Here is a 10,489-nt window from a genome sequence, read left to right as displayed (position 1 = left end):
TTTGTAAACATAAGTAATATTTACCTTTGTTTAATTTCCCAAACGAGTAGGCTTTAATTATTGCGAAAAAGTTTACCTGATATAAGCTCCATCTATTGGTGATCGTTGAAAATATATGTAGGTGGAGTGGTTTTGCTGCTTATAAGAACCTACCATGAAAAAGGTTTTCCATAAAAGCACGCTTAGACCGCGTCCCAACAGATGGCTTTAAGATCGCTATTCTGTATCCTAATTTTTAGAAAATTCATGATCTCCAAACTTATTTAATTCTGGCTGTGTAAAAACTAAGCACTGAGGAGGAACAATATACTCGTATATAGGTAGTAGTTATTTTAGAATCAATACAACAAGCATCTCAGTTAAATACAAAATATATTACCAATAAATAAAACAAATAAAAAACTACATGCATTCAATAAAAACTGGGTGACAATTATTCAATTGATCGTCGAATATAGCTCTAGCTAAAGGAGCGTGGCTGTTTCTAAGTTTCACTTGGGTTCTGTTATTGAGCAATACGTCGCTAAATGGATCCACCAGTACGTTGTTATAGGGGTGCGGTTTAAATTTATTAGATATCTCAAGTTCCTTCGCATGACCGCTAATGAAGCCCAATTCCCTGCAAATCGCTTCGAGCTCTGATTTCGAATGCTTCTTGTTAGGGTAGCATTTCGTATGCCACACGCCATGGGAGCGCACTATTACTTGTCCTTTTCCATACCTAGAACATGAGATATAATATTTAGTATGATTTTAAAAATCTAAGATGATGTGTGGCTTTACTCAAGTTACAGAAGTGTATCAAGTAAGGGAAAATAATCAATTGTCCAAAATACCCTTTTTAGAGCCAAAACTTTTCATAAAAGCGATCATTCTCATAATGATCATAGTGATTAATAAAAAGTTTTCGTCGAATGGACGGCCCTCATTAATCAAGGATCTTCAAATAAACGCCAAAGATGTCACAAGAAACTTCTGAAGTCACGTTTCGCACGTTTTGCACCGTTTGAAATTCAGGCGTAGGCAAAATGGCGTCTAGTCCGATTGTACAGTCAGCGTCGAATAGTTCGTGACAACCAAATTGGCCAAAAAGTTGACAACACAACCTTATTTCAATTGTAGTAAATTATTGCGAACTTATCGACTACTTTGAGTGTCACGAACTATTTGATGCTGACTGTACCTAAAAACCTAACACCTAAGGCCCAGAATTGACGGTGAAACTCAACTGCAACGAAACTGCAACTTCTAGTTACTTTTGAGTTGCATCTAAGTTTCTGCCATAGATTCCATTGACAGACCACACATGACGTAACCAGTTTGAAACCGGTTTGAACTCAAAAGTAATTAGAAGTTGCAGTTTCGTTGCAGTTGCGTTTCACTGTGTGTTCTGGGCCTTAGAGTTTAGAATTACTTTGATTACGAAATCATTGTATCCTTGTAACTTAAGACGTCCAGCACATCAATATATCGCAAAAAAGCGTTTCTCAATCAATTTAGAATTTAATACCTCTACATTAACTTAAGTAATTCGGGAATATTTTCGCTTTGTGCTAGAGTGATAAAATATGCTGGCAAACTTTATCATCATTCATCATCATCATTTCAGCCATAGGACGTCCACTGCTGAACATAGGCCTCCCCCAATGCTTTCCATGTTGATCGATTGGCAGCGGTCTGCGTCCAGCGCTTCCCTGCTACCTTTACGATGTCGTCGGTCCACCTTGTAGGTGGACGTCCCACGCTGCGTTTTCCGGTACACGGCCTCCATTCCAGAACCTTTCTGCCCCATCGCCGGCAAACTTTATGAATACTGTAAAAAGTCATTGGCATCGGTAAGAATGGATTTGACTAAAGGAATTCCACCTACCCCGTGCCTTGTGGGGCATATAGACCAACGCAAGTACTTTCGTCCTCGCCATTGGGGCAATCGTTGATACCATCACATACAACGTCTGGGGCAACACAATGTTCCACATCAGCTGTTCTGCCGCATCTTGAAATGAAAGAAAATTATTTAAAACCAAATTAAGAATAAGGTAAATTTTTCCAAGATTTCATTTTCAGAATTTCATCAACAAAAACAATCGCATTTAACTTGATTTACATGTAATTCTTTGAAAAACCTGAACGTTTTGTACTTTCATTTATAACAGTTAACTACACAAACAGACTGTGATTTAATATGTCCTTCGTTTATTATTTGGGAAACCATTTTGTCCCTTTGTTTTACTTTAGAAAAGGATTTGTGGTTAAATTCATCTGTGGACTAATTGTTTTAGAATTCAATCTTGACTACATTTTTCAGACTTTTTGCTTCATTTTTACAGTCATTTTTATCCATACGCCAAAGTCGACAAAATTTTATTTTGTAAGGTACTTACTGGTATGTGTGCTTAGCAAAGCACTTGCAGAACATAGGATCTTCATCACTCCTATCCTTGCAGTGGATGACCCCATCGCAGAGCCTGGAAGGCATGACTCTGGCCAAGTACTTGGCGCAAGAAAGCTGTTCTGGCTCGTCAGTGCCATCTCCACAATCATCTTTGCCGTCGTTGAACTGCTCTTTGGATATGCAGACACCATTATGACACCTGAACTGACCCGTGGAGCATTCTACAAGAAAAGCGAAAGACATAAAAGAAAATCCCTTTAAAATTTTAACAACATTTTCTTTGCACCTTCACTTACCACAATTTTTATCATAAGGATCTTTTTCGCAAAATAGATGCTTAGTTTTACAGGATTCTTCTGACTCATCTCCTCCATCTTCGCAGTCCCTGACGCCGTTACAGACGTGAAGCAAATCTATACATTTGCCTCGCCCACACCGTATACCATGGCATTTATCGGCCAAATCTTGTTTTTTTATGAGTGCACCGTTTATACCTGAAAAATAAATAAGTATAAGTTTACAATTCTGCGCGAATCTTTTATGGAAAGAGAATGTCATTAAATTGGTCGCCTAAATCTTTGAATGGAAAACCATACCATCGTGTGAAACTTCTTACTTACCAGCATTTTGAATTTCTATTTTCAGGTCCTCAATACCAGTTCCAATTATCCGATCTTGGAGTCCACATTCTCCACGGATATCGACAAACGTTGCGGCTGGGTACCACCCTCGCTCACTGTGGCAACTGATGATACCAGCCCATTGTTGACTGGACACCATTCCTGGCTGTAACGCAAGTTTTAAGTTTCATCTTTTTATTTACAGACCTATATTAAGATTATATGTCAGATGCAGACTTAGTTTCATGTTAAAATATTTAAAATTATTTCTCTTACCAGGCAGAGCGATTTAGATTTTGAACGTAACTTGAAACATTTGTTGTGGTGATGACAATTTTCTCTTGTCTCCTCGACAAAGACACTAATCGTTTTATTCTTGCCATCTTGTCCCACAGCTACACAGGTACTGTTTCGATTTTCAGGCATTACTCTAAAAACAAAAGAAATATAATTTCCAAAGCAAAGTTATTTGTAACTAAAATTATTCTACCTCAAACAGCAGCAAAGTAGGGTGGGTTACTTTATCACGTAAGCAACACATTACTCATACTCACGTTGATTGGACTACCATAGGTTTAACCATTGTTGAATATTGGGCAGGTTCCTTTAGATGTAACAAGGCAACGTTGCTGCGATACATATCCCTCTTTCCATCTACAGGCAAGATTTGTTCGTATGGTCCATGAGTAGCATTTAGGGTTCTGTGTGAACCGAGCACTACTGTTATGTGATGGCGACTCATACTGAAAAGAATGAATTAACACATCAGATTTTTCTGTCTATATGTATTTGAATATCAAGAAATGTTTCTCTAAAAGCTTTCAACTTACGATGAATCCCACAAGCACGAATGGCTGACCAAAACCAGTTGAAGATCTACCAGAACACCTGTGCACTTATAGTTACCCTCGACATAAACTTTGGCTACCCACGGCCACATTTCGTTAGTGGTAGTTTCTACTGCTCGGCTGTACAATAGATTTGGAGAGAAATCGAAATCAGTAAACAAGCTGTGATCACAGTATACGTATAAAGACATGCATGTTTTCTTGATATTTGGGAGGCATTTCTCTTTCAGCAGTTGTGGTTCTTTGATGACAATGTGTCTAGCGTTATCTTCAGAACTACTTGATTCTCTATATGTGAAATGAACTGGAGCGCTATTACTGGTGTCTCTCCTTTTTCTGAATTCGTTTGATTTCAATATACTTTCGTCGATATTCAAGTGCTTCAATAAATATCTGTTTGCAGAGCTAAAGCCTAGATAGTGACAAATATGAGCCGCAGCTAATTCCTGTTGCTCTGTTGACAAGTTATCTTCACAAATGATTTGCCATTTATTTTTTTGTTTTTTCGTCAAATAACCTTCCAAACGAGTTTTAGGCCTTTCGTCTATATCATATTTTAATTCTTTTCCATTTGATAAAGCAACTGAAAAAATAATACATTGGATTATTATGTTACTGTGCATTACATAATCAAAATTCATGCAAATAAAATAATTGTATTGTATACGTACAGCAATCTACTTCATCCTCGCCTTGAGGACACTGTGGTTTACCGTCACACACGTGTTTCATCGGTAGACAAATCTGACTCTTTCTACAAAGGAAACGATCTTCTGGACAGCTGACTAAAAATAATAAATAATTTTATTAGCTTAGTGAGAGATTTTATTAGCTGGATGTGTTAATTCTTTAGAGTTTTTGGTAAAATCTTAATAACAAGTAAGTAAAATGCATAATACCTAATAAATAATTAAGTATTTACTACCTATAAGAGTTTAAACGGTAGTATATCGCATGCAAATCATGATCGTAATTTATACTTACAGCAGTCTGCCTCATCCTGACCGTCTGCGCAGTCAAATATTCCATCACAGAGGAGAGTGTCATCAAAAGCATGCAAGTAATCTGCACATGTGCAACTTAATTCATCAGTGCCGTCTTCGCAATCCGCTTTGTGGTCGCATCGATGACTGTATGGAATTGTTTGATATATTCTGGAAAAAGACATCATGCATATTCAAATTTATACCAAGATAAATAAATTCACTGTTAACTTTTGTTTTAAACATTCATTCATTGAATGTTTTCTCTTAAGGAACTTACCGTCTGCATTCAAATTCTTTAGGTGTTAGATGTTTTTTTCTTATCTTTGCCGGTTGGAGTTCAGATAACACTAAATCTTCTATTTTATGAATAATATCAAGTTTATCATCAAAGGTACTAATCTTTTTGCTTGAAAAATCGTCAATTATTTTGGCTGACGGTGAAATTTCTTTTTTTTCTATAACATTGCTCTCACCAGTAATCTTTTCACTCTCGTCATCTACATTTTCTGAGTGAGGTAATAGTTCTACCAATAAAGATTTAGATTCTGATTCATCATCTTCGCGATTATTGATTTTGCGCTTTGATTGCTCTGCATCAAGGATTGATGTAGTTTCTAACATAGATGAAGTGGTTGACAGTACAGGCAAAGGAGTAGTTATCGGCATCGTTGACGTAGTTTGTTCAGTAATCGGACTGTTTGTTTTGACACTCATACTTGACATTATAGTGGAAGATTCTGATGGCGGGGTGGTAGCCCAGTCTTCTTGAATATCAGATGCTCTTGATTGCATATTGATTGCTTCATCATCATTAATATTTTCCTTTTCTAGTAATGAAGATCTTGATTCTAATGGATGAGAGTTCTGAGAACTTACAGCGATAAAATCACTTTCTCTGCCAAATGACGGTGGATCAATATCTTGTTCTGAGTTATCTCGCATGTGTTCAGAGCTATTTGGTATTGATATTTCAATCGTAGAAGCGTGTAACATGTCATCATTTAGCTGTTTTTTGGCTGTTTCTTCATTTCCTAACCATTGTTCTTTATCACTTGATTCCGAAGATTGGAATTTTTTAACCGAATCGTTATTATTTGATTCGCGAGCAGTAGAAGGATTAGCGTTAGTATTGTCTGATGAAGTTCGAGCTAAAAATATGTTGTCAAATGAACGCATAGAGTTGCAGTTCATTTCATCTTCTCCGTCCAGACAGTCTACAATTTTGTCACACACTCTTTTGTCCGGTAGGCATTTAGATAGTCCCGAGGTACATTTAAATCCTGGGCACTTTTGCTGTGGCTGAATTGTTGGTAATATTTTTGAACCTGCAAGAATTTAAAAGTAAAGTAATTCAACCTCTTTACTGAAATCAAAATTAATTATGGCTTAAAGTCCGTACCGATGTGATATCTGATCCATTTTACAAAGAGACTAACTCTCGTGTAAACTCCGGGTTCACCTTTGCGGGCGCACCCGTCTCCGTGACTTACGATACCAGCCACATACCATTGTTGAGAATTCAAAGGGCTTCTGCAGACAAGTGGGCCCCCGCTGTCACCCTGTGAACATTAACATATCTCAGAATTAAATAATGGACTGCTCTAGGTATTTAATCCATTGAATAAGATATTAAGAGAGTATTTATAGATTTACGAGTCATTGAACAAATTATGTTTATGAACAATAACAGAACAATAATAGTTTATTATTCAAGCATATCATAGAAATGTACAAGAAGGAATGTTTTACCTGGCAAGCATCTTTTCCACCTTCAACGAGGCCAGCACATATTTCTTTACCATCTCGATCTTCTGAATGTTTGCATTTTGCCCAAATAGGCAGCTCAACTTCTCGCATATGATCCGCTGTCGAAAAGAAAATACAACATCAATACCTAAGTACTAATAATTTCTTAATATTAACATATAGGTAGTTTACAATATTGAGCGTTAACTGTAATAAGCGATGATTTTAGATGGTAGCAGACAAAAATCTAACTTACGATCTGGACCATGCTCTACAGTGGCTCCCCATCCAACAGCTGTGCAGACAGTACCAGGGGCGGGACCCCATCGCCACTCAGGTCCAGCAGTGTTGGGGCCAGGCAAACAAATTGGCCGGACCCATCTGCTAAACTGAATTGACGACTTCACTCTTAGAAGAGATAGATCATTCTTCATGTCCGCTTGATCATAATTCTGGTTCACTATAACATGAGTAATGCGGTGATTCTGCTCTTGTGGCGAGAATGAGAATCGACGCAGCATGCCAACTTGCACTTCATAATAATGACTCCAAAACCTAAAAATAATCAAATTTTTATCATAATTATTATCATACGTTAGAAGAAACCAGAAATATTCAAGTGAATCATACTTAGCATTTTAAAAACAAACACGGGGCCTCACATGCCTGAAGAATCTGACCTTTCTCAACTTTGCAGCGGTTTTATTAAAATGTATATAGGTAGAATGTGTGCATTTTTGCATACATGAATAAAATGAGCTGAATTCTATTATATTAAAACCAAGCTGATCTGAGCAAAAGTGAGGTCTTACACGGTTTATTGTCTTATTCGTTACTTACTCGTGTACGCAATGAGCAGCTGACAGTACCCAATGCTGAGTAACGATGACCCCACCACAATGGAACATGCCATTTCTATACAGCGCTGCCATCCAGGGCCAAGCAGCTGGCTTACTAGGTCTTCCGCCCACAACCCTAGCCTGTGCCCTTTTCGTTTTACTCATCACTTTCTTGCTTTCTTTTTGTTCGTTAATTAATACATTATTTCTAACATTCCTCTTTAGTGGATCATAAAAAGACATCGGGTATGGACGGCCATTCAAAAGGAAGCGCTTGTTTCTTCCGAAAAGATGGTTCTCGATCGCAGAATTCTGTAAGAGGATTAAATAAAATTGTAAAGTTACTTTGTCAAAGACCCGAAGTCTTATATTGGCTTGAGAGCGTCATCCAATAAAAAAGCTAAAGTACCTCTTTCATTAATTGCGAAGTCGATGAAATTCTTGTACCACAAAGTAATTCAGGACACGTGACGTATATTGCTGAAGAGTTAAAGCAGGTGTTACTGGTGTGGATCATTCCTTCTGGCCCCGTGTTCAAGTACCCGAGCCTCAATAATGGATCGACTGGCAGCACTTGAATGTATGGCGGCCTAATAAAAAAAATAGAATATTAAACATAAATAAATCATCAAAATATTCAGCACTTATTTACATACTGCTTATTTATTATTCAACTGTAAACCACATCTGTTGAAATTTAAATAAGTTTGCTTAATTATTTAGTATAGCGAAGTTCAAATTACGCAGCGCCTATTTTAAATTTCCGTTTTATTCATCGACGAAAAACTTAAGCGGTAATTTTTAGTCAGGCAAACCTTATTATGAGTCCGGTTTCTCTTCGGCAGGTGTCGTGCGCCCACATGTAAGGATTTTTACACACAGCATACCACTCCCCTTTGAAGTTCCGTTGCAAAAATCCTTCAGTGTTTGAAGTGGCGAACAACTGAAAAATATAAGTATTACACTGAAAATCACGGTCTTTATAAGTTTAAAGGCCAGATTTTAAACAATAAGTTACAAAATATTATCAAAAATTGAGATTAGTGACTAAAACTGTTAAAAAAATATGCGCATTTATCACTAGACTACTATCGAATCGACACTTGAATTAACTTTCTTTTTGCATCTCAAATAGTATCTTTATTTTGGGAGTCCAAAACGATTTCTATTTGTATCAATAACATAAACGAATATTGCTTACTAGAAATATATTTTGCAGACCATTTTTATTTTATGACGATAATACTTCGTGCATTCAACGATGAATAAGAAAGCGAAAAAGTTTAAAGTTGAAGTCCCTGACGAGTTTGTTTTTATTCGCCAAACTCTCGACATGAATTGGCTTTTAAACGATCGTCAACGAAGATTTTACTTAATTTTTTTCCCCAATGAAGGTGACCAATGATGTACATACTTATAGATACCTTTTCTTCTAATTAAAAGCTTAGAATGTACTTAATGAAACACTTTGTGACGTGAAAACGAATTATGGAAATGTGAAATCTGTGCCACTTTTTCTTGACGTGTTTCGTATTCTGCCCTTTTGATATTCTCACGCCATTCCAAGCGATCAAGAGTAATTCGCTTTGTTATTTTACATAAGTTCCTATGGGAAATAATGTTTACTTACATCATACATGCCCGTTAAAATTTCTTCTGAGATTTTATTTTGGTGTGTAAAATGAAATATTATACATATTACGTTACCTATGGTTATGCGTTACCTCAGCATGTTAGGGTAGCGTTGAACAAACAGAATATTTGGTAACACTTACGGGATTATTGTGAAGGCTCGGCGAAAGCATGTTACAATCGATCTCGTCTCTATTGTTCGGACAGTCCATTATGTTATTACACCTTTGTTCTTTTGAGAAACAGCTGCTCTTCGAGTTGATATCCAAGTCCTCACAGCTGAATGCGTTTTCACTACAACCTGTGGAAATCAATAGTATTACTTTGACAATAATACTTTGAAGCTTTTATCGTAGCTTTCTAATTAAGGGATGAAGTTGACCGTTTTCCACCCACGCGAAATTATTTTACTTATTGGAATGTACAGACTAGAGACTAGACTGGAGGCTCGTGAAGCTAAATAGTGTTTTTCTTATCTCGTTGTATTACCTACAGACATTTTTGCTACAAATATGTATAGTGTGATGCATGTAGTGTCATGTAGATGGTATAATATGAGTTAAAACGGTGAATTTTTGTCGTAAGATTCAGTTTTTTTTACTGATACATTTTTTAATTTGTTATCTAAATATTTTTTTTAAATTCCTTCACAAAATGTCAAACAACAGAACTGAAGGAAAAATACGAACCGTAGCATCCCATCTCATCTTCACCAAAAGGGCAATCGAAGTATCCATCGCACAGTCTAGATTTGTCCACCCTGGACTTGCAGCTGCACTTAGCTTCGTCACTGACGTCAGAGCAGTCTACATGACCATTGCACCACTGACTTTCAGGAATGCAACCTTCTCCGTTGAAGCAGGATAGTGTTCCTTCAGGACATTGAGCCTCACGAGGTGCAGTAGAATTTTTCTCTTGCAATCTCTTTTGTTCATCAAGGCTAAAAAAAGTAAAATTTGGATTTATTGATTTAGACTACTGTATACCTTACTTCCTTACTATTATCTATACTTATAATAAATCTGTAGAGAGGTCAATTCTGTACATGAAATATATTTTCAAAATAACTATCAGGGGGTGATTAGTGATCGATACTGATGCCAAAAATGCAATCAGTAAAATTTTTGTCTGTCTGTCTGTCTGTCTGTCTGTCTGTATGTTCCTTATAGAAACAAAAACTACTCGACGGATTTTAACGAAACTTGGTACAATTATTCTTCATACTCCTGGGCAGGTTATAGGATACTTAGGAATTCCCACGGGAACGGGCATTAGCGGGAAAATCCTTTTGTATGAAAAATCTAAACCGCTTAAGTTAGACGCTTGAAATTTGGCAAGCAGGTACCTTAGTAAACTTAAAGCTTAGTTATAACAGGATATTGCAAAATTCCTACGGGAACGGGAATTAGCGAGAAAAAACATT

General features: G+C 36.8%; 1 protein-coding gene across 1 annotated transcript; it reads right to left on the bottom strand.

The window, feature by feature from the left end:
* Positions 1–355: 355 nt before the first annotated feature.
* On the bottom strand, positions 356–9,837 carry LOC135073875 (serine protease nudel). The gene is made up of 19 exons (XM_063968098.1): positions 9,756–9,837; positions 9,210–9,367; positions 8,250–8,377; positions 7,844–8,024; positions 7,436–7,746; positions 6,852–7,150; positions 6,599–6,714; positions 6,249–6,408; positions 5,127–6,174; positions 4,848–5,017; positions 4,535–4,648; positions 3,846–4,446; positions 3,570–3,758; positions 3,292–3,445; positions 3,016–3,181; positions 2,692–2,889; positions 2,385–2,616; positions 1,871–1,996; positions 356–721 (listed from the first exon to the last, which is right to left on the bottom strand). The coding sequence occupies exons 1-19, from the start codon at positions 9,766–9,768 to the stop codon at positions 403–405; spliced, it is 4,683 nt and encodes a 1,560-aa protein (XP_063824168.1). The 5' UTR covers positions 9,769–9,837; the 3' UTR covers positions 356–402.
* Positions 9,838–10,489: the final 652 nt, after the last annotated feature.

Source organism: Ostrinia nubilalis, chromosome 8 (genome assembly GCF_963855985.1).
Source record: "Ostrinia nubilalis chromosome 8, ilOstNubi1.1, whole genome shotgun sequence".
NCBI lineage: Eukaryota > Metazoa > Arthropoda > Insecta > Lepidoptera > Crambidae > Ostrinia > Ostrinia nubilalis.
The sequence above is the reverse complement of the archived record's forward strand: the minus strand, read 5'-3'. Positions and strand labels throughout refer to the sequence as shown.

Coding starts and splice junctions, on each gene's coding strand:
- LOC135073875 (XM_063968098.1), bottom strand. Junction 4,447..4,534: donor CGAGGATGAAGTAGATTGCT/GTACGTATACAA, acceptor TTATTTTTTCAG/TTGCTTTATCAAATGGAAAA. Junction 3,446..3,569: donor CCTATGGTAGTCCAATCAAC/GTGAGTATGAGT, acceptor TTTTGTTTTTAG/AGTAATGCCTGAAAATCGAA.